Genomic DNA, 24,914 nt, shown 5'->3' with positions numbered 1-24,914 from the left:
CCTTGTTTGTGACTGGTTACCTGTGCACCAACGGCACCAAAGCCAGTGTTGGGTTGGCCAAAGAGCCCTGAAGCGGCACCAAATCCTGTAGCTGTGCTGGTCTGTGCGGTGGTGCCGAACAGCCCTCCAGCCTGAGACACCGCCGCTGGGTTACCAAACAAGCCCTACCAGAGAGAGAAACAGAGGATCAGGAGTCATTGTACAAAAATGTAGTTTTACATATGATTTATTTTATCCCATTTATCCGAAGAAAACAGGGACGCAGCCTTTGTCAATTAGACCCCAAAGCTATGGGACATACTGCCTATAGACATCAGGGAAGCCAGCTTGCTTAACATCTTAAAAAGAAAACTAAAAACGTACCTCTTCACATAAGCCTTTAACTAGCTCAACTTTACACTTTTAATTAAATGTAATTACCTCCAGCAAGGAGGTTATGCGATCGGGTCCGTTAATTTATTTATTTTTCCGTATGTTTGTCTGTCTGTGGACAAGATTTCTCAGAAACTACTGGGCGGATCTTTCTGAAATGTTCACAAGAGGTGGATCTTGGTCCTGGGACATCCCCATTAAAATTTCAGGATGATCCGGATCTGGATCCGGATTTGTGTACCTCCTTGCTGGAGGTCAGAAATCTCGGATTGCTCTTGTTATATAATCTTTTTGTTTTGCTTCTTACCTTGGTCTTCTTTGTGATATTAAGATGAAATATATCTCTGCCGAGTTTTATTTTCTATCTTATGCTATGCATTTTATGTATACATTTCTCATCTGTATGCACTCTATCACTATTTTTATGCTCATTTTAATAATAATAATAATAATAATAATAATAATACATTATTATTAGGGCCGGGACTTTAACACGTTAATTTAGATTAATTAATTACACAAAAATTAACGCGTTAAAAAAATTTTGCACCGCGGAACGTTTCTCACTGGATGAGTTTCAGACTGACCGATTATACTGGCGCACCAACTAACGCGGATAAATTCGGTTCAAACAAGTTGAACAACAAACCAGTGGCGCACAGTGAACATGAAGAAAGAAGCTGATGAGACCGCGTTGGTTGGCCCAGTCAGTGGATGGGACATTTTGTTACAAAAAACGAACGGATGGAAGCGTCGATAAGAACATGGTTCAGTGCAGGCTATGCAACAAGGAATTCGCATATCACTGCAGCACATCGAGTATCACCTCAATGCAAAGCCTGACTCCGGGTACAATCCACACACAACCAACACTCCACCAGAGATGTTTTCTAACAGTCTAACAATATTCTGAATGTACTTGAAAGTATTGTGTTTTACTTAAAAACCCCAAAGTATTATAGTTTACAGAAGGTCTACCTATCTATAGGCTACCTGAATTTCTGAAATGTAGCCTACTACATTTCTAAATGTGGTATGGCTACACTTAATGGCAAAAATTGCACTGGTCTGTTTGACTTCAACAAAAAACAATATTTTTGTTGCTTAAGCTTATGTATTCAGTCATTATTCAATGGTATACTAAAAATCTATGTGAAAAAAATTACTTCTCACTATTCTCAGGTCAAATATTTATATGCGATTAAAATGCGATTAATTTCGATTAATTAATTACAAAGCCTCTAATTAATTCGATTAATTATTTTAATCGAGTCCCGGCCCTAATTATTATTATTATGTTGTTTTATTTATTTGTTTTGCACTACATCCTAGTTTTTATGTTTATTTGATTTCTATTTTTAAGTTTTTGCTGTAAAGCACTTTGAGCTGCTTTATTTTGCATGAAAGGTGCTATATAAATAAAGTTTTATTATTACCTCCAGCAAGGAGGTTATGCGATCGGGTCCGTTAATTTATTTGTCCGTTTGTTTGTCTGTTTGTCTGTCTGTGGACAAGATTTCTCAGAAACTACTGGGCGGATCTTTCTGAAATTTTCACAAGAGGTGGATCTTGGTCCTGGGACATCCCCATTAAAATTTCAGGGTGATCCGGATCTGGATCCGGATTTGTGTACCTCCTTGCTGGAGGTCAGAAATCTCCGATTGCTCTTATTATTATTATTTTGAACTTTTGTTTTATCCTTCGTATGAGCACTATCCATTAATAATGTCACACAAAAAGGAGATCCATAATCAAAAACCAATGTTCCAGGAGGGCCAAGCTAACAGACTATCTGACTACTGATTCCTGTTCTTCATCACCAAATTTCCATTACAAAGGTTCTCTGAAACATTTTGTAAGTACAACTATTGTATCCCTGAACGAGGTGACATATACACGTTATTTTTTTCTTCATCTCCGTAATATTGCCAAAATCAGAAAGGTAACATGGTAACAGGTAGTCTAGTCAAGTGATAAATGTTTGGATTAGTTTGTCTGCATTTTGAAGGGACTCTTCAGTCTGGATCGAACACCTCACTCAAGAGCCTCCAACTGATACAAACTGGTACACGTCCTAGCACTAAAAGTACGAACATCTTTACTGTACTTGACTCTTTACACTGGATCCCTGTGCAGAGTAGAACTGATTTCAAAGTACATATAAAGCTCAAAATGGTCTAGAACAAAATCACTCAAAGAATGAACCGCCCCCTACTGCTGAGTGTGCAGAGTTCCAAGCACAATAGGAGGCACAGCCTTTTGCCATCTCGCCCCTCTCCTACGGAAGAATCTCTATTCTGTAATCTCCATCTCTATTCAAGAAACAGACACTTTTTCCATCAAGTCTAAACTAAAAACATTCCTCTTCAGGTCATACGGTAGTTAGGAATGGTGCATGGATATCTGGCACATTTTATTGAACCCCTGACAGAGAGCTGCCTCAACTGTTGTTCCAAAATGCAAATACCCAATTATTACCCAATTCCTCATGGCATCATTATGTAAACTGCAGTTGTCATGTTTGTCTATTCATAATAATGCATATCTCAACAAGAAAATCCTCAGATAACACAGGCATACCTTAAGCCAAATAAATAAATAAGTCACTATGTCTTCAGTGTTTTTGTCCTTCAACACTAGAATAAGAAGCATATGCAGCAGTTATATTTGCTAATGGTGAGCATTTTCACATGAACAGAACTTTCTTTTCCCTAAAATAAGCAGTAGAGTGTGGCCTCTAAATACTGCTATATAATCTTGGAGAATGTATCCAACTAATGGATTTAGTTTCAATTCAAATTTTTAAATATATTTATACCGATATTAACAAGACACGGTCTCAAAGCACTTAACAGAGCCCAAGGCCTAAACCAAAGCACAAGGTGATGGTAAACGTGAGGATCCCCCATTTCATAGGAGGAAGCCTCTGAGGTGGCTCACTTAAAAGTAGATGATCGTGTAGAAACTAAAATAGACCTATTGTCAAAAACAAACAAACAAATAAATAGATAAATAGATAAAGACCCTGGTTTTAGTATCTAGTGTAAAAGTAACATGTACTTGCATACTGCAGCATACTAACTGCAAGTCCCCAAGCTCTAAGTTTCCAGTGGCTGCTCACCATGCTGCTGGTCTGGGGTTGTCCCAAAGTGTTGGTGTTGCCAAAAGAAAAGCCTGTAGTTTGCGTTGTTGTAGGCTGGCCAAAGGGCTTGAAGAGACTGGCAGCTTGTTGCTGCGCAGGTTGCTGCGGACCAAAAAGACCGCCTGTTGCTGCACCAAATCCCCCAGCGCCTGCCAAGAGTACATGAAGTCAAACTGTTTTAACTTTCCAAAGTACATGTTAAATCACAGGTATGAAATCATTACTGAGCTTTAGGGACACGTCACAGATGGAGAATTCTCTTAGGTGTGCAAAAAGGGAAGAGGAATACTAACTTGTTCCAAATGTGGACTTATTCTGTCCGAAGGAGAAGCCTGTATTGTTTGCAGTGGGGCCGAATAGGCCAGCAGCTGTGCTGGGAGGCGCAGCAGCGGCAGCCGTCCCAAAGAGACCTCCTGTCGCAGCTGCCATGGGGTTGGAGGGGCCCTTCCTGCCCGCCGCGTAATCCTCCATTCGGAGTTCCTACAATTAATATGGTAAGAAAAACACACAGCATGAGCATGATCAGGATCAGGTTCACTCATGGGTCAGTGGCAACAGAACAACCCTAACCCTAACCCTCCTACCCTCCACCCAGCACAACTGCACTTTTTTTAGTGGTTGCACAAACAAATTTCGTTGTGTACCTAATGCACAATGACAAATAAAGTCTATTCCATTCTATTCAACAGAACAAAATACAACCAAACACTCAAACCAAATGCTTAAATGTCCACTCCCACAATTTTGTTCATATGCTTTTATTACAATATGAGGCAGTCCCCTACGCTGAAGACATTGGGTAAAGCTTAGAAAGCTCTCTCTTTCTGGCCACTCTAAAGTAAAAATGCATTTCCACAAGAACCTGTAAATGTGATTGCGCCACAACAGGGGTTAACTGTTGCACATTGTAACCTATGCAATTACCTGGAGGCAAACACTTCACCCTACGAAATAAAGGTTTGATTCTCCTACCACCTGTTGGATGAGTAATAAACATCATCTAACAAGACACACAGGGAAGTGGCTCTCAAACACCAATGACTCACTGATCCACACGCTCTGAATCTGTTAATGTTCAAAATGACTTGATCTCCCTTCATTGTGTACAAAGGACCTTATTGAGATCTAGGAAGAACTATCACTTTCATGCTCTGAAGAACATCTGTTGTCTTTGCCTTCTTTCCACAGCAAGATATGGCAATCAAGAAGCTTGTCATTAGTGGTATCTCGTGTTGGAATGACCTACCTAGTGCTTTTCAATTAAGTGACAGCCATGGTACATAAAAGGGATAGAAAAGGGAAGAGATGAAACTGCAAAGACGTGGAATAAAAGAGTGAAGAGAGTTTATACGGAAAGAAAAGGAAACGGATACAAAAGAGAGTCTGAGAAAGAGATGAGGGAGAGAGAGAGAGAGAGAGAGAGAGAGAGAGAGAGAGAGAGAGAGAAGAGGAATAGAAAAGAGGGACTAGAATGCTGATGTTTGAAAGAGGGGAAGAGTTAAATGATGCCATAACCACTGTAACAACTACCTTGACTACAGCAGAGACACCCTAGCAACAACCTCACCAATGACTTCAACCACTATCAAAGACTCCAGCAACCACTCTGATTAAATAACATAACTGACATAATCTGGGGCCACCCTAGCAACTACCTTAAACACTAAAGTGACACCTTAGCAACCTCCATCACTACTTTAGCGGCACACAAAGCAACCAACATAGCAACAACCCCAACTGCCCTAGCAACACCATAGCAACCACATTGAGACACTGTATGAATTTAATTAAATGTCCTAATCTTTTATGCACTGGTATTTCCTTCAGGACATACAAATAGAATTACCTAATAATGATGTCACAATGGCTCAATGTAAGTCTAACTTGAGCTAGGTTTTTTTCATTTTTCTACACCAAGCATCATTACCTAAGTAACCTACCCAACAAAGTTTGACCAAAGTTGATATATTAAGTGGTTCTTGAGGATTTATTCACAGAAAAATATGAAGAATTCTAGAAATACCAATAAAGTGCTTTGAAAGCAGTATAAAAATTGTCTCAAATTCAAACGGACGGAATTTTGATGCAGAAATTAACAATTGTATCCCTGTTGTACCAGAAGAGGTTTGAATTAAAGGAAATAAGGTGATAATGGGCAACATCCGAGGGCAAGTAGGAATGCAGAGAGGTCCACTACTTTAACAGATCTTTTGACTTAGAAATCAAAGATCGGATAGAAGATGAGCATTTCTTACCTCTAAAGATTTGTTTTCATACTCCTTCATGGCTGTGATGCACTGGTGTTTTGTGTTGATACTGGTTGTCACTCCACCCTTAACCATGGTGTCACTTCCTGTTGGTGGCTGAGGAAATCACAAAACCAGTAATTAAAAACAAAAAAATCTTTTTTATAAAGAGCAGAACATATCTCCAATGGACCTTTATAAAAAGCAGAGCCCAAAGTGGTTCTTGTCCAATTCTAACACAGCAATGGTTCAAGAATGATGAACCTTTCCCAACTCATCAGACCGCCCATAGTATTACTGGTTCAAGAATGATGAACCTTTCCCAACTCATCAGACCGCCCATAGTATTACTGGTTCAAGAATGATGAACCTTTCCCAACTCCGGTAAAATTACTATTGACCAATCAGAATTGAGTAGGATACTACAAAAGCATGCAGAAAATAATTAACGAACAAAAATGCCAAGCACAGTAAAAGATGTGGAAATTCTAACTTTTCAATACAAAGAACAAGTTCAATGCCAACATTATTTTGTGATACGCAACCAAAGATTAAATATCTCAACTTACATTAAATTTAACCGTCGTTCCCGGTTGTTGTTGTTGTTGAGGTTGTGCGGTGAAACTTGATGTCCCAAAGAGTGACCCTGAGGTACCTCCAAATGGGTTTGCGGGGGTTTGCTGCTGGGTTGCACCAAATAGTCCACCAGTACTTGCGGTACTGGTTCCGAAAGCTGAGATAAAATGAAACGGTTGTAAGAATGCCTGCAGCAAATTATCCCATTAAAAGGCAAACTCATTTGAATAAATATATATCAACATACACAGTCATGTTGTAACCTAACATAGGATAACCGAGCATTTCCCTTCCTAACTGGCACTTACAGCACCTCTTTTTCTTTTCCCTTTCGTTTTTTCTATTTCTTATGTAAAGCAGTATTTACTGTTACATTAGGTCTCTTTTGCTAGTAGCTTGTCTGTTTGGACAGAAGCATCTGCTAAAAGACTAAATGTGGGACATCATGAGATATATAGTGTGAATTGGTTAGGTACCTCTGGCTAGGTAGGTAGGCTATATGACTAAATCAAATCTGGTCATGTATATTTACATTTAGTCTTTTAGCAGACACTGTTATCCAAAGCGACTTACAAGGATGTATACACATTTCCTACATTTACACTGATGGCACACTGCACATCAGGAGCAATTAGGGGTTCAGTGTCTTGCTCAAGGACAACAACCTTATGATTACTAAACGACTTCTCTACCTCCTGTACCACTGTCGCCCCACATGGTCATGTACAAACAGGCTACTATACCCATTGTGTTGTATCTGCATCGAGTAGTGAAATATGGGATTATTTAGCTTGTGTCTCTACAGTAAGGGAAAGCCCAAAGACATCTAAAAGATTGTGATTTTCATAAAAGAAAATGCCCTCAGAGCCCAGACCTCCACCCCGGAGATAAGACTCTTATTAAACGTGATACCCTCAGAGCCCAGACCTCCACCCCGGAGATAAGACTCTTATTAAACGTGATACCCTCAGAGCCCATCCTTGCATTTTTTCTAATATCACATTGCATAATCTGAAATCTATCTTTTATTCTGTTGAGGATGAAATAATATATGGTAGGGGTCTTACAACACACTCAACTCAAGCTTTAATTCTTTATACTGGCCTCAATACTTCAACATAAGAAATCCAACTAAAACACAGTCCAGTCCAGTGAAATAAGACAACTTAAGTTTTATAAATAATAGTGATGAATGCAAGTACATTGTAAGTATTGTATTGCATTAAAGTATAATAAGAGACCACATGGATACTTACTGCCAAAGGAGGCTGGTTTGGCGGCACCAAAGGCATTGCTTGGCTGGGAAAAGAGACCACTTCCTGCTGTGTTTGTTTGTCCAAATAGGCTGCTGGCTGTTCCAGTTGCGGTACCAAAGCCAAAACCACTACTGGTGGCTGGAGGAACTGGCTGACTGAAAGTGCTAGATCCAAAGAGCCCACCTAGAAAATTATCACAAAGAAGAATCAGTTAGTAATTTCTGCATTTTCTTGTTTTATGTTTCTGTTCACCTATTCCACAGGTTGATTTACAATAAAAACCAAAGATGGGACAGAGGTAAACTAGACGTAACGCAAAGCGTTACAAAATATGACCGCCGAACTGTTCAGTAGGTTTTGGCACAGAATGAGTCATGGTTGTCAGTGTGTTTGTGTTTTTTTATGTGTTTCGTGTGTGTAAATTGGTTTGCGTTTCATTTTTATGTATTAAAGGAATTATTTGTGATAGATTTTGATGATTTGGTTATGTAATGTTTTGCGTACTACTTCTTTGTGGATTGTTTTGGTGTATTTTTCTTTTGCAATGTAGTTTGTTAAAACAGGTAGCCTAAAATAAAGAGGTGTGGAAACAAAGTGAAGTTTCCAACCACCAACAGGTGGCGCTATAGCTGATATCAGTCAGGCATATGTACGCATTCGGGCTGGATCCAGCGTCCACCCTAAGACATTTTCTCTGGATCAAACAATGTACGCAAGAGTTATAAGAGACTTTGTGTTTTGTGGCAAGCACTGGCAAGTTGGCAAAGTTTGAGGGTCTGCCACGCCCACACCTTCCAACTAATGAGAAAATCCAATATAACTTTTAGTCGCCCATGGCTGAAGAGTAGCCGGACCACATTTCAAGGCGTTACCATTAATTCTGTTCGATCAGATGCGAGGTGAGCAAACGCCGTCAAAACGCATCTTCCACTCAAAATGGCCGACTTCCTGTGGACCTGCCACCATGGCGTCAAGAGACTTTTTGGTACGTCCATGCATGATGAAGACGTGTACCGAATTCCGTCACGCTTCGCAAAAAAAACCCAATGCGCAGGTTTTTTTGCAATGTTCTAAGGGGCACTACAGAGCCATTTTGCTCCATCCATGGACAAAAACTCTACCGAAGATGGACGGCTTGATGTCCCTGGCAAATTTGGTAATTTTTCGAGCACTTTGACATATATTCGATTAAAGCACCTCATTTTTGCTTTTTAATTTTTAACTAGGTGGCGCTATACATGTAATGACTGGTTATGGTATGGGTTGACAAGGCCCCTTGACACAAACATACAAGAACAATTTGGCCCTCCAAGGCCCTACGGTTCTCGGGATATTCGAAGAAAACTGTCGCGCCACCTATAGGCCAGTTGGTGTATAATCATATAAATCAATGTATTGCATGCCCCCCGTGAACAGAATTCCACGAAACTTAACGTGCAATCAGAAGGTGTCATAATGATCCCACACCTCCGATTTCGTGCAGTTCTGACCTTGTCAATTTACAATTAACATTTTTTTACAACACTCCATTTTTGCTTTTTCATTTGTAATTAGGTGGCGCTATACATGAAATAAGTGGTAGTGGAATGGTTGACGTGGCCTCTTAAGACCAACATACAAAAAAAAATGTGGTCCTCCTAAGCCCCACGGTTTTCGACTTATTTACAGAAAACTGAATCGCCCCACCCAGTTTAAAACGGGTCCAGTCCGACGGCGGTGCAACGGATCAAAACGAAAATCAGTGGTTCCACGCTAATCTAGTAAGGCTACATGCAGGGTGCGATTTGTCCAAATCCCCACCACCCCCCCCCCGGCAAATCGCACCCTGGCTACATGCCCACCAAATTTCGTGCACCCCGGTGTTTCAGCTGTCGCGCGGCGGTCATAATAACAGGCAGGTAGACAGGGTCTGGTATGTTCTGTCCTGATCTGAATAACGTGAAGAATACCGTAAGGCAAAAAACACTAAGGTTTCATTACAATTGTAAATATGTTGCGGTTGCCCTGATGTTAAGGCAGCAATACGGAGTTCTGTTCCAAAACTAGTAAGCTGACTACCTAAAAGGCATGCAAAAACCTTTCAAACACCAGCAACAGCTGACACTGAAAGAAGCTTGCCAGCACACTAACTGGTGTCTTTTGGCAGTTGAAGGTGTGACTCAACATAACTTAGTGAAAATGTTGACATTGAGTATTGTGTTTTAACACGAATTAGCATATGGTAGTGAGAGTGAAATATACTTCTACGACTCTGAGGTGCTCGGAAAGGGCGTTCCACTTCCACTGCCCATTGCAGCATACCCCAGAGGTCAAATGACGCAAACATTTTTGGATATCGTAAGCAAGGGGTCCCGTGCAAATGTACCAAGTTTGCTCGAGGACCATCCCTTCCTCTCCACCATCAACCGGTGAAGACCTACTCTTTTTGTTCTGATGCAACAAAGAGAACAAACAACGCTCTCACTTTTGTTTTACGGCAAACAACTGCCTAAGATTCCTCATTAGCCATTAACACATTGCTAACAGAGATTAAGCAAGTTTATCGTGAGCTGCTAACGGAAGTCCTGCTAGCTAACTCTGCAACGGGAGAGAATAAAGCCAAGCACGAAAATCTCGTAGCCATGCAACGGAACAAGCGATCGAATCCTCCGACCTTAACTGCAGGGAAACAAAGACGACATCAAACTAGGACATCTTTCTCCATCTACGGACAGCATCATCTCTTCTCTCTGCCTCATCAGAACAACGGATCCCCTTTTTTCCCCCCAATGACCAGTAACTTCCAATTTAACTGGGCACATAGCTATTCTAGCTACTCGAAACATGGCTAAGCATAGAACTGTTCACATTTGCTTTGTTTGTTGTTTACGTACTTGATCTGTTTTGTTTACTAAACATAACCATTGATGTATATTTTTATGGTTGTTTGGTGGTTGGCTTTACCACACTAAGGGTTTTCGTTAGGATTGCTGCTCAGAGTCATAGGGTCTTGGATGCATCACTGATGATTTCCCTTTTCTAACATGGCATCGTAATCACACAAGATAACATGTACATTGGCCTTCACGTAGCCACACACGCAACGCGGAACTACGGTGACTGATCAAAGGAACACACACACACACATTCTTTCATGACAATTTCACAGTTTAAAGTGTTATATGCTGAATATATGTAGGGGAAGGGTTCATGGCGGCGGTTACAAACATGGGAAAAAAACAGGGGGGATACGTAGCTGGAGATTGAATGTCTGAAGGGGTACGGGACTGTAAAAAGTTTGGGAACCACTGATATAAATGAAATTAATTACAAGTATTCACACATACACCTTCCTTTAAATTTGAACTAAAGAGTCAACCATGCTCATTCACACCCTGGTCCCAATTACATAAAACAGTCGACCAAGAACATAAGTTGCAGACCAATAAAAAGTAGCAAAAGTTGAGTTCTGAGGACTTCTCGGAAAGAGAAAGACTATACTTTATTTTGTTCCAGTTTAAACTATTTATTAACTTATCAATTTAGCTTAATTTCACTAACAATGTTGGTCGCTTAAATTCATATCAACAATCAATTTCTTGTAGTTCTGATTTGAATGATAGTCTTTAAAATGTGTAAGCATATAATTTCTACATATTCAATCCATCCATCATGCATGCTCCATCTTCTTTTTTTTCTTTCTTTCCTAACAAGCGAAGATAAACTGTTTTGGTCTAGTCTACCCCTTTTCTCGACGGACTGTAGCAGGTCTATGACAAGGAATTTAATGATAGTCAAGAGAAAAAGATAACCTGGTTTAGTCTGCGCAGCTCCAAAAAGACCACCTGTAGCGTTTGAGGCCCCAAAGGCTGACGATCCAAAACCACCCGTTGCTCCAAAACTTGTGGCTGTAAAACCATCACAACACCATTTTTAGCAAGATTTGACTATGGATGTGTCCTGAGTAAAACACTGACCAATAAATGTTCATTCACTAACAAATAACAGACACAGACCACTGGCAAGATTGTCCAATAAAAAGACACTAATATACAAAAACAATTGGCCTAAATGAAGCACCCATGTGCGCTCTTCACACAGGGTGATCAAATGGGCTCCCTCTTTCAACAGAAGGTAGGGTGCCGAGGAACACCAGTGGAGGTGTGTCTCACCTCACAGACAGCACGTGCAGATGCACGAGCAACTGATGAAGGCCAAAAGGAGCAGTAAGTCATTTGATAAGTGGATTCAAAAATAACTTACTTTGTTGTTGGCCAAAAGCAGATGTTGTACCAAATCCTCCAGCAGTTCCTCCCCCTCCGAAGGGAGCCCCAAACGACTTGTTAAACATCTTCAAGTGAAGCCTACTGCATAGGCCTAGACCCCTGAAAGAGACACACATATCAGTCAGCATGCTTGTTAAACATCTTCAAGTGAAGCCTACTGCATAGGCCTAGACCCCTGAAAGAGACACACATATCAGTCAGCATGCTTGTTAAACATCTTCAAGTGAAGCCTACTGCATAGGCCTAGACCCCTGAGAGAGACACACATATCAGTCAGCATGCTTTTCAACCTTTGGGCACATATTGAAGGTGACCTGAAAATGACATGCACCAATTTCTCAGAATTTAGCAAAAAAAATAAAAATCACAAACCCTCCGAAAATCTAATACGTTGCATAGGGCACTCTGACATCCTACAAAAGCTATACCTGTTTTTATTCATTAATTAACAGAGAAAATTAAAAAGGTGAGATGATTAAAAAAAGATACAGGTAAATATGACTAATTCAATTTAATTTGGTTGCGCTTACTAATGATGACAAGGTTTCACTGAATTTACAAAAAAAAAAAAGCAGCTCTTTGGAAACACAATGAGAACCCAATGAAAAAAATGAAAGATTGCAGGGCAACAGAACAGCTGTACACATTATCTAATCGAACAACAGAGATGTTATATCACATATATACAAAGCCTTTTACAAGGGAATGTCTTTTGGAGAAGAGAAGACTAACATTTTACAGAAATCCACACACTATTAGCAGTAGCCTATACCTACACATGCAAATATATTTTGAAAAACAAAAAAACTCAACAAACTACATTACTGGTATGAGTAAGCAGACAGAAATTACCACTTGCACAGATAGTAAACTTTAACACAAAACACTTGCTGCATGAAAAGTCATTTTCACATTAAGGATAGAAAATGAAGTACTCCTCGCACACCAATGCCTTAACTTCATTGCAATTCATGATCTTTGGCAAAGACCTTCTAACACTAAAATCAAAAAATATATATTTAACGACAACTATAGATAAGTCGCGCCCTTTTACAAAGCTACTGAGCCAAAGCAAATCAAGTTGTTGTTTTGAATAGTTGTTGCCTCTGCTGCTTGTGCACACTACACCTGACCGCTGTTATTATATAAATATTTAAAAAACACGGATCACTAAATTCATGCGAGCTGCTATTCTAACTCTTCGATTGCATGCCCCTAAGAATATATTAGATGAACACCAGATTTGTTTCGTAAATCTATGTCCATCTTCGTGACAAGAAAAGGGTTGTTTTGACTACTTCCACTGTAAACAACCTAAGAGACACGATTCTGCAAGATCATGACAGTTGCACCAACGACGACCGTCTTTAAGTTCTTCACTGATTGACATCGGCTGTACTCGCTGACTATGAAGGAAAGACGAAGTGAGAAACGAATCCGAACAATACGAAACAACTATAGTTTTCGGTCTTGCGGACGAAACAAAACTCAAGTCTGCAATTTCTCTGAAACCACTATGCGGATTGGCCATACGATGATGGGTTACTGACGTCAGTAGTTTGTGTCCAGGAGCGGGAAGGGGAAGAGGGATGTACTTTGGCACATTTACAACATTCACCGTAAAAGGAGGACCTTTTGTCTGTTTTTGGACTTGGAAAACTTGGATTGTGGTGGAAACTTAAAGTTATACTGTCGAGAGAGGATAGCTTACTCCAGCATTGTACCGGCAAGCATCAACGGACTTAAGGCGCGTAGACGTTAGAGACACAATGTTTAATGTATGACAATTGAACAAGGATTTCTGAGTCGTCTAGCGTTATCTACCTGCTTGACCCAGGCGTTGGTGGGTAGGTACTCTTGCGGTTTAATACTAAATTGACAGTTAATGGGACAATCACATACATTCCACCAATAATAACAGTCAGACTCAATGCATGACAGCGAGCGGTTAGCACGAACGACTGGTTACCTAGCTGATGCTGACTTCACCGCTCATGGTCCGACGTTAAAATTCTACGTTTATGTCAACGTTAGCTTCCTAGCAAACTACAGGCTAACATTTGAATGTTGGTTGCAAGTAGGTCTCATGTCCTTTGCTTGCCACAAACAATCTATGTAACAGTGATATAGCTATCCGTGCCCTAAAATGAATCGTTAGTTGCACCAAGCTCTCGTTCTTGTATCTCATAAGTAATGGAGGAGGCAGGAGTTTGATTAAGTTAGTTCGTTAGCTACGCAAGAATCAATTACTCGACGGTGCAACTGAACGTTGGTTTACAGCTTAGTCAAACGCAAACTTCACTAATGTAGCTATGTTAGCTAGGTATGGACATTAGCTGATGGAAATTAACTTAGCACCCGCTGAATGCCTACTTTACTATTATTGAGCTAGTTAGAGACGTGGTGTCACACAGTTTCTCTGACACATGCAGTTAATTTCACGTAACGTTTATAAGTTATTTGCCATCTATGCACAACCCAAGTCCAGATAACACACATCTCACTTCAACGTAGAGAGAATGCGAATAGGCCGATGCGCTCACAGTCTATTCTGGAAGCAAAATATTTATCTTAACTTAACGTTTACTTGAGCTCAACACGTTACTGATAACATCTGGTCAACTAGTTAACGTTAGCTTGCTAAAGGCTACCAACAACGAGACAAGTGTTAGATACATAAAGCAATGTCTTGGGAACTTACCCTTGGTAAGTGAGTGTTACGTATCTATCTGCGATTCTTCACTTGTACCGTACGGCGAATTTCAGATGGAATTCAGGTATTTCACTCGGTTAAAAATAAATTACGGCCTTCTGAAGATTTAGCACTACGAAAGTACGACAGTACTGAGACCGGGCTTTGATGATGAGGTTCAATGCGCATGCTTCACATTGAAAGCTGGAAGTTACGTCAGAGCATTTCTTCTTCATTTTCTTCTTCTTGGTAGCCAACTCTATTTGAGCATTACTGCCACCTACTGTATAATTGGAAGACCTACCTATGTGGTGAGTCCTTTGCACGCGGGACCCAGGCAAGAAAATCAGGCAATGATTGTAATATTATTCCTAATAACAACTAAATCTTTTAAAAACCTAATGTATTGCACCTTAACCTCCAGGCTAGTAGAATTCATGATGCCATGTGCCACTGCGTGTTCAGCACCTCTGCTAGTTTTGGGCGCATATGTCCTTCCACAGGCCCAAAAGCAGCACCAATAATCCAACCCATTGCCTTATCCTGTGTCTTTTAATTCCCTATACATTGGAGAGAAGCCCTCAGCTGTCCCCAGGGTACCCCAGCTTTAAATGATTAGTCGATTATCCCATTTGGAAAAAGTAATTCATACTTGTTCATGTTTATATCTAATAACAGTGTTTTAACACACATAAGTATGGCCTCTTGAATATATAGTTACATAGAAAAAATGTGTCATATATGCATGCATTATGCCATTTTAGTATGAAATGTATGCAAGCTCTTTATCACAGAGTTATAATGCAAGTATTGTACAGGACAAGTGTGATTCCTGTACATTTTTGACAGACCTTTTTCACATGGAATAAATACAGTAAAAAAGGGTTCTTCGTTCCATGCTGCTGTACAGACCTATAAAACTTGTTCAACTGTTTGAGGAACAGCACATACTATTAGTGGGGGAAAATAACTAAGTAGATCTTCTCAATTGTTCTTAAGTAAAATTTTGAAGTACTTGTACTTAACTTGTATCTACATTTGTATCTGTTCAACCAACATTTTAAATTATCTGTCTTTGTACTCGCATAGAATATTGGAAATGGGCGTGGTGTATTGTTTTAGATCGGGCAAATGTTGTATTTTCTAACCTAATATTCATTGGCAATACAAATTGATTTAATGTTGGATTATAATTAGTAATTAAATATATTTCCACATCCTCATACTGTTTGTTCCATCACTCTCTTTTTATCGTTTTAACTAAACAAAGTTTTATAAACTGTCTGAAGCATAGCATTCAAGTAATGTAGAACAGCTAAGTGGGAACACAGTGTACTTGTAAGGGTTACAAGGGTAAATAGAGTAATGGAACAGAAACCAGGAATTGTATTAAAATTTAGTTTTGTTATGCTCAGTTCAGTTATGGTTGGACTGGCTGGAGTGCGCCGCAGCCCTCCTTCACATCTACATGCGGTATCTACGGTGGCCGAGAAGGGCAAAACACAAAAACAAACTCCGAAACATTTTTACATTTTCTAAAACACTTTTACAAGTTTCGAAACACTTGTACAAGTTTATTTTACAAAATTTACATTTTAGAAAAAACTTTTGCAAGTTCCGGAACAAAACAACATCTTAGAAAACACTTTTGCAATTTCCGGAACAAAACAACATCTTAGAAAACACTTTTGCAAGTTCATTTTCTTACGGAAAGGGAATGTACCAGATCAGAGGTTGAGCCGGAAGTGATAACGAAAACGCTCGAATTCAAGTTCATAGCGATTCAAGATGGACAGCGGTAGAGCAGCGTTTTGTCCGTTCTGTGGCCAACACATTAGACTATTAACACGGTTTTGTTTTTCATGTGACAAGTCTTTAGAGTGTTTAAATCGCGCTGACCAGACGGAAGGACCAGATGTGCTGCAGCTCAATACACTTACTCTTCTTTTAGAACCAAAAAAGTCCCTTATGTCGGTGGCTTTTCGTTTCTTGCTCATAGTTGCTCTGTGAATGAAATATGAAAGAAATTACATATGACGACGTAGGCCTACTGTTCAAACAGAGGCTTTTGCGCACCTAGGCTATGTAGTTGGACAGGTGCTTCGCAAGTTCGTTGTTGTATTAACGTTTGTTGGTGGAATGGACAGTAGGCAGGAACTGTCTTTTTTTAACACTTGAATTACATCTTCACTGGGATAATATCCTTCGCACCTGTCCGACTACAGATGTGTGCAAAAGCGTCAGATCAGAAGTCAGATTGCCGCCAGTGTACGGGATCATTTACACTTAGATTGACGAATACCATAACAACGGTGAAAGACAGTTGAAGACGTGTTAATGGTACAGTCCATTCAAGGGGTGTTTGAATTTTAATGTCAGTATATTACTCATAGTAAACATCGAACGCATTTAAGAAATAAGAAGAACACTTTTAAACACGCAATTTAAAGAATGAATACATTATTTTCAGTACCCCCCAAAGTTTCATTTTAATGCCATTTGGGGGGTATCAAGTCTGAATTGGGACCGTCAGACCCCCCCGGTACCCCCCGTAATTCGAACACTGGACCCAACTATGTATGGCACGCGGATGGCTATGATAAACTCAAGCCATTCGGTTTGGCTCTTTCCGGGTGCATCGATGGGTTTTCGCGCAAAGTACTGTGGCTTGTTTGTAGCCCAACGAATAATGACCCAACAGTGATCGCTCACTATTACCTATCATGTGTGCGAAACCTTGGTGTCATCCCCATGAGACTGAGGACTGATTGCGGCACGGAGAACGGGACCATGGCCGCAATTCAGTGTACCCTACGCCACCACAATGATTACTACTCTGGAGCGTCCAGCCACATGTACGGGTCATCCACAAGCAACCAGAGGATTGAGTCCTGGTGGTCCATATACAGAAAGGGAAGGTACGTGGCCCTCGTTAAGTCATTTGATTATGGGTAACCTTCATTCATTCAAATAAACGTTATCATTTTAAGCATATACATATTTTATCGATTTATATAGGTCTCAGTTCTGGATGGAGTTGTTTGCGGACCTTAGAGATGCCGGACACTTTAACGGGAGTCAAGAGCATCAGCGTCTACTGCGGTATTGCTTCGGTGATGTCATTCAGAAGGACTTGGATGAGTGTATGAGACTGTGGAACAGTCACAGGATTCGTCCCTCCAGAACAGCATCATGTCCAGGAGGATTGCCTAATGAGCTCTACTACTTGCCACACAGGTAATACTTGATGGAACTGAAAATATTGCCATTTCGTTGGTGTAAGAAACATGAACTAAAGTTTAGCATTAGTCTGTGTCAGTAGCTCATTTAACTTGAATGTGTTCAGTGTCTCACTTGAACAATTAGCATTTGAACCCCCCGACCCCTTTGTCTTCTGTTGTCACCTCCCTCCCCCCCAATACCCCCTATAGCAGTCATACTCAAGTAGCGGCCCGCGGGGTGTCTATTAATGGCCCTCGAGCTGTTTTGAAAAGTTTTTTTAATTATTATTATTATGGGCGCTCTTATTTTGAAACCGCGCGCCGCGATCTCAATACGAGGCTGGGGGTTGCAACGATAAACAGATAGCAATCACACCATATCAGCCCAGGTTTGAAGCATTGGCCAAAGAAAGCAGAGGCCAATTCTCCCATTAAAGGAGACATGTGAGAAATGTGAAATAGTTTGGTAAACAAAGCACAAAAATGAGCTGTCTGAAGGCTATTTGTTTAATAACATGGTTAATAACAGGGTTATGTTTGGTTTTATTTAGTTATTTATTTTAATATATGCCCAAATTAAAATTATATTTTTATTTTAGGAACTATTTTTGTTTTTAATAAAAAGGAAATGTTATGTTATAAAATGTTGTAAATGTTGTATACGTTATGTTATGATACGTTATCGGACGTACACGGTCCCAATAAATGGCCCCTTGAGTCACTGAAATTTTTTTTTGTGGCCCCTCATCATTTCTACTTGAGTACCCCTGCCCTATAGTGTTGTCACCTCTGACTGCATTCTCCGGTCCGTTCTTTAACTTTGGTGTACTCATTTAGATTCCATCAGATGGTATTTGTCTCCCTTTGATCTTAACATTTAATATGTACTATTCTGTTTAACACAGGTTTGGCTCCAGAGACTGTGGATTTAAAATTGAAGAGACATAACTGGATGCCTTTCCTGAGGCTCAGCTGACAAGAGCTCCATGTGGGGACCCAAACATGCAGGAGTACTTGGACTACTTGGAAAATAATTTACAGAAGCCAGATCACTGGCAGTCTTCAACTGGGGCCGTATTCACAAAGCCTTTTATCTTACCACTAGGAGTGCTCCTAACTCGCGCTAAAACCTTTTACGTAGGAGTAATTTCTTAAAAGTGATTCACAACGGCTCTGAGACCTACTCATACTAAGGATAATACCAACTCCTAAGCTTAAGATAAAAACTCCGTTGCTATGGATGACGTCCATTCTCATGCACGAGTTTAGAAGCGGTGAGGACGGTGATTGGTTGCTGACAGGCGCTCTCATTCAAAACTCAGTCCTAACATCCCCCTAACGATCCCACTAAATCAACAGAAAATAAGAGAATAACCTAGGCTTCAAATGAAGTCATATTAAATAGTTATGGATAGTGCACTTAGCAGAATGCACACGCATGATGACAAGTTTGTGCATCCAACGAGAATGACGCTTTGCACGTTAGAGAAAGAGAAATTGCCGAAAAAAACACGGAAATTGCATGAAATCAAGGAAGTAATAATTAAAGCTCCCTGCAAACTATTAGGTAATCGGCATATTTCCAGCCCTTAAACACTTCAAATATCAGTCCATACGGCTCTTTAAGTCCTCCTGTCATAATGGACGAAACGAGGGCGAGACGTAAGAGAAAGTCGAACTGGTCCCAGGACCAACTGTCCATGTTGGCCCAGAGTGTGCTGGAGAGGAAGGGAGTTATAAAAGCTAAATTTGGCTGTGAGGTGACCACAAAAAAGAAGCGTGAGGCATGGGAGGACATATGTGTTAACATAAATGCTTCATTCCCTGCCGTGTGTCGCTCTGTCGATGACTGCGAGAAGTGGTGGTATGCGCTCCAGTCACAATGTAGGATGGAGATTGCGGAGTGGACTTTAAAAGAGCCGTCGCGGCTACAGGTATTGTGTCACCAAAATAGGCCTCATGCGTATACTTGCATGTTGTAGTTCAACTGTGCTCCCGGTTGTGGATTGAGGAAGGGTGTCAAAAGCCATGTCTTGCATGGATCCCACTGTCACCCAACAAGTGGGATCCAGCAGGTACATGGTGCCGCTCAAAAAGCTGGCGCAGACCGCGCTCTCCATTAAAATGCGCGAATCGTGAGTAGATCCAGGCCACTTCGCAACGATATCCATGATTGTGAAATTTGGATCAAACACATTTGCATTTTCCCCGTAGCCAAAAATCTTAATGTTATCAAACATTTAACTTCCGGACTGATTGGGTTGTTTCGGATAGTTGGAGACGTGATTGCATCCCGCACTAATTATAGTAAAATGTTGATGCCTTCACGGTTTAAACGATATCTTCTGAACAATTCAGAGTCGTTCATTGTCTCCAACACGTTACGTCTGGCTTCAGCCATTTTAAGACTTTTTGTGAATAGGTCTTAGTGACTTAGGAGTCCTCATGAGGAGTTTTAAGCTGTCCTAGACTTAGGTGCTACTTTTAGGGATAAGATATTTTGTGAATTGCTCTTAGTAAAAAAAAATAGGAGTCCTAAATGTAAGACTGACACGCCCATTATTTTTAGGAGTTTCTCCTAAATTCGCCACTTATGAGCTACTTTTAGCCCTAAGATTCTTTGTGAATACGGCCCCAGAACTGTATCTTAGACTAAAAGAAATTGCTCAGCTCTGAATTGATTGCAGGTTTATTGTAAATGTACACAAAGTGTCTGGTTGACAAATTCAATGTTTCAATTTTCCAAAGAGGCAATTAAACAAATAAGAATGATAATCGTTATAGATCCATTATTTTTCATGTAAACTGGGAAAAAAAACCACATTAAACTAGTCTCAGGGGTCTAGGGTTAGGTTGTGAAGTCAAAAACAGCCAAATCCTGGACTATTTTGTATTCCAAAGTCCATTTGTGTCTTAAACACTCCGTAAGAATCTAGGAGTGGTAGTTTTAAGACATTGGCACAAGTGTTTACCATTGGAAATGGCGAGTTATCTAGGAACTCTAATTGTGGAAGTGGGTCTAAGCCAGCTGGGGGAAGGGATCTCAGTCCAGTTGAAAACATCAACACGTCCTCCACAGACACAGCAGCCTCTCCTTCAATGTAAATGTAAATGTTGTAAAAAAAAAATGTAAATGTTGTAAAAAAAGAAATGTAAATGTAAACGTAAATGTTGTAAAAAAAACTTGTACAAGTGTTTCAAAACTTGTAAAAGTGTTTCGAAACTTGTAAAAGTGTTTTAGAAAATGTAAAAATGTTTCCGAGTTTGTTTTTGTGTTTTGCCCTTCTCGGCCACCGTAGGTTAGCCTGGCCATTACCAGCCTGTGACTCCATTTCATTCCGTCTTTCAGTCTGGGCCAACCCAATGCATTTTGGTTTCCGAGATGGGCGGGTGCTTATCTTATCCAATCAGCAACGTTTAGTAAGCATTCGGTAGATTAAACTCTTCCCAAAGCCAGTTGGGAGAAGAGCTACGACGTCCTTTCCAATCATAAAACTTACAAGAAAATACTCTTGTTCTCCTTTTAATTTTCGGATGTTCTCGAGAGTTGAGACAACTTTTCCGATAGCTTTTCGTGTCTTTTCCTCCAAGGCGAGTTTTGCGTCACAGCTCTGAACTGTTCGCTGATTGGTCTTGCAAAATTTTGAGTTCTGGAGACGATTGTCAATGGGGTTAGGCCAGACTGAGTATGAGCTTGAAATCAATTCAGGCGGAAATACGTAGGCTGGTGTCACCAGGCTAACCGTAGGTATCTGTAGCCCAGTTTTATTGATGTTGAGAATTTTATATGTGTTTAGTTGTGATGAGTTATGTTTAGTTATGTTGGCTGGCTTGGTGCATGGGGAGTTTTAGTTACACAAGCACAAGCCGGATACAATAACTATAAGCAATGCATGATGTACCTGGGATCCGTAAAGGCCCTTCTTCAAGGTACTACATGCGCCGTCAACAAGCCCAACCCTGAACATCATAGCTAACAAGAAGAAATGAAGAATGCTCTTGACTATGGGATGCACTAAAGATGAATGTCTTTAGTCTGGATTTGAAGATGGAAAGGGTGTCTGCTTCTTTGATGGAAGCAGGAATATTTTCCCACAGAAGAGGGGCACAATAGCAGAAGGCACATGCACATGGAGCATCTTAAAAGCTCCAGACATTAATGTCAGTCAGTGTAACTATATCTATTTTAAAGACTTTGTTGTGTTTCGAATATTTTTTTTAATAATTCATGAACTATTTGACTGATAGTTTGATTGACATCTTTAGCCAATTAACAAGTTTGCTTTTTTATCTCACATCTGGGGCCGTATTCACAAAGAATCTTAGGGCTAAAAGTAGCTCATAAGTGGCGAATTTAGGAGAAACTCCTAAAAATAATGGGCGTGTCAGTCTTAAATGTAGGACTCCTATTTTTTTTACTAAGAGCAATTCACAAAATATTTTATCCCTAAAAGTAGCACCTAAGTCTAGGACAGCTTAAAACTCCTCATGAGGACTCCTAAGTCACTAAGACCTATTCACAAAAAGTCTTAAAATGGCTGAAGCCAGACGTAACGTGTTGGAGACAATGAACGACTCTGAATTGTTGAGAAGATATCGTTTAAACCGTGAAGGCATCAACATTTTACTAGCTTCTTACTCACGTCTCCAACTATCCGAAACAACCCAATCAGTCCGGAAGTTAAATGTTTGATAACATTACGATTTTTGGCTACGGGGAAAATGCAACTTTGCAACGCAGACGACTTCAGAATATCGCAATCATCAGTAAGCCGATTCATTCATCAAACTATCACCGCACTCTGTAGACCACACATTGTACAACAGTTTATCCGGTTCCCTTTGGACAATCGCCTACTTCAAAAGATCAAGGTCAATTTCATGGCGTTTGCAGGAATGCCCGGTGTCGTGGGTGCCATCGATGGAACACACATTAAAATAATTGCTCCATCCAGAGATGAGGACGTCTTTGTAAACCGCAAAAAGGTACATTCAATTAATACACAGATAGTGTTTGATCCAAATTTCACAATCATGGATATTATTGCGAAGTGGCCTGGATCTACTCACGATTCGCGCATTTTAATGGAGAGCGCGGTCTGCGCCAGCTTTTTGAGCGGCACCATGTACCTGCTTGATGCCACTTGTTGGGTGACAGTGGCCATCCATGCAAGACATGGCTTTTGACACCCTTCCTCAATCCACAACCGGGAGCACAGTTGAACTACAACATGCAAGTATACGCATGAGGCCTATTTTGGTGACACAATACCTGTAGCCGCGACGGCTCTTTTAAAGTCCACTCCGCAATCTCCATCCTACATTGTGACTGGAGCGCATACCACCGCTTCTCGCAGTCATCGACAGAGCGACACACGGCAGGGAATGAAGCATTTATGTTAAGACATATGTCCTCCCATGCCTCACGCCTAGTTTGCAGGGTGCTTTAATTATTACTTCTTTGATTTCATGCAATTTCTGTGTTTTTTTCGGCAATTTCTCTTTCTCTTAACGTGCAAAGCGTCATTCTCGTTGGATGCACAAACTTGTCATCATGCGTGTGCATTCTGCTAAGTGCACTGTCCATAACTATTTAATATGACTTAATTTGAAGCCTAGGTTATTCTCTTATTTTCTGTTTATTTAGTGGGATCGTTAGGGGGATGTTAGGACTGAGTTTTTAATGAGAGAGCCTGTCAACAACCAATCACCGTCCTCACCCCTTCTAAACTCGTGCATGAGAAGCGACGTCATCCATAGCAACGGAGTTTTTATCTTAAGCTTAGGAGTTGGTATTATCCTTAGTATGAGTAGGTCTCAGAGCCGTTGTGAATCACTTTTAAGAAATTACTCCTACGTAAAAGGTTTTAGCGCGAGTTAGGGGCACTCCTAGTGGTAAGATAAAAGGCTTTGTGAATACGGCCCCTGGTGTGTATTGGGTTCTATTTTATCCAGCCAATCAAAATGTTGTAGTTTACTGCAGAGGCGTATTAGTTTAAAAATATGCCTTTGTAGGCTTTTTGCTAAAAAGTAAAAAAAACTGTAATTTAACATAGGAGAGAAGAACCGCATCTTAGCAATCACAAATGCACACATTAAAGTAACATGGTGTAGGGGGTCTAGTTTATAGAGTTTCTGTAGTTTAAGGTTCAGTTTCTGCAGAAAATAGAAACAGCCATATTATTATTTTTTTTTACAGTTTTTGAAGTAAACAGACACAGGTTTATCTCTGCAGGGATCCTTTCCGTGCAGTCATACACTTATTACATTATGAACCTGTCAGTGGCAGGAAAAGAGGGGTTTATTCTGGCACAGATGCATGTCCCATGGGATCACATGGTACAGCCGTTTTGCTTGTTCAGCTGGTCGAATTCTACAAATGATATAGTGTTGCATTTCTATTCAGGTTCCACTCATCGTAATAGCAGAGGTAGACAATGCGATAGGCCAATGAGCGGTTGGATCAGTTAAAGTAATCTATGTCCAGTATTTTTCAAGCTAAATGTCTATTCCAGCCACCACAAACAATCCTCATTTTCAATTCAATTATGCGGCCCTATATGTAGGGTCGTATATGCGATATTCACACTGGTTGTTTTCCTGTGGGACATTCTCCAAAGTTTTGACCCTATAGTTCCAGCGAGCTTAAACCTTCTGAAAAAACTTGGCAGTTTTTTGCTGTAATCTATGTTTTAACCAATTATTGAGTCTGCTCTTCCGCTGTGTGATGGTCCGACTGACTGCCAGGCTGTAATAGGATATGATGGACCATGAGTGGAAGTTGAGCCCACTTACTTTTGTTCGAGGGCCACCCCAAAATAATAATATGGCAACACCACTGGAAGAACTAGTTAAATCATCTGGTAAAATGTCAAATATTTGTTTGCAAACATTAATTGTTTCTGTTTCCACTGTTTCTATTAACTGTAGTGTAGCCTATAGAATGTAGGTGTGATTTTGGTAATCTTGACATCCCATCCTGGACCTCACTAATCTTCAAAACCTGGTTACACTCCTGATTGTATTTCTGAAATGGTGAACTGGTTTGGGTTGCCATACTGACACTGGCCTGAGTCGTGGAGTAGGCTATGCTCGACAGACAGCTGCCCCAGCAATCTGTTTGAAATAAGCACAATATCCACAG

General features: G+C 40.3%; 1 protein-coding gene across 2 annotated transcripts in view; it reads right to left on the bottom strand.

Annotated features, from left to right (window-relative positions):
• The window catches only part of nup98 (nucleoporin 98 and 96 precursor), a 42,847-nt gene extending 28,151 nt beyond the window's left edge, over nucleotides 1-14,696 (bottom strand). Inside the window, exons 1-9 of one of the 2 annotated variants that reach the window (XM_080858817.1) lie at nucleotides 14,559-14,696; nucleotides 11,835-11,956; nucleotides 11,384-11,479; nucleotides 7,593-7,775; nucleotides 6,330-6,493; nucleotides 5,770-5,877; nucleotides 3,808-3,994; nucleotides 3,494-3,663; nucleotides 21-164 (exon numbers count right to left, since the gene is read on the bottom strand). In XM_080858817.1, the coding sequence (XP_080714943.1) occupies nucleotides 21-164; nucleotides 3,494-3,663; nucleotides 3,808-3,994; nucleotides 5,770-5,877; nucleotides 6,330-6,493; nucleotides 7,593-7,775; nucleotides 11,384-11,479; nucleotides 11,835-11,922 (1,140 nt within the window). In that variant the 5' untranslated portion in view covers nucleotides 11,923-11,956; nucleotides 14,559-14,696. The remainder of the gene's footprint in view (nucleotides 1-20; nucleotides 165-3,493; nucleotides 3,664-3,807; nucleotides 3,995-5,769; nucleotides 5,878-6,329; nucleotides 6,494-7,592; nucleotides 7,776-11,383; nucleotides 11,480-11,834; nucleotides 11,957-14,558) is intronic. The other variant, XM_080858818.1, reaches the window with a different exon arrangement.
• Nucleotides 14,697-24,914: the final 10,218 nt, after the last annotated feature.

Source organism: Sprattus sprattus (genome assembly GCF_963457725.1).
Source record: "Sprattus sprattus genome assembly, chromosome: 20".
In the NCBI taxonomy this organism is placed as follows: Eukaryota; Metazoa; Chordata; class Actinopteri; order Clupeiformes; family Clupeidae; genus Sprattus; species Sprattus sprattus.
The sequence above is the reverse complement of the archived record's forward strand: the minus strand, read 5'-3'. Positions and strand labels throughout refer to the sequence as shown.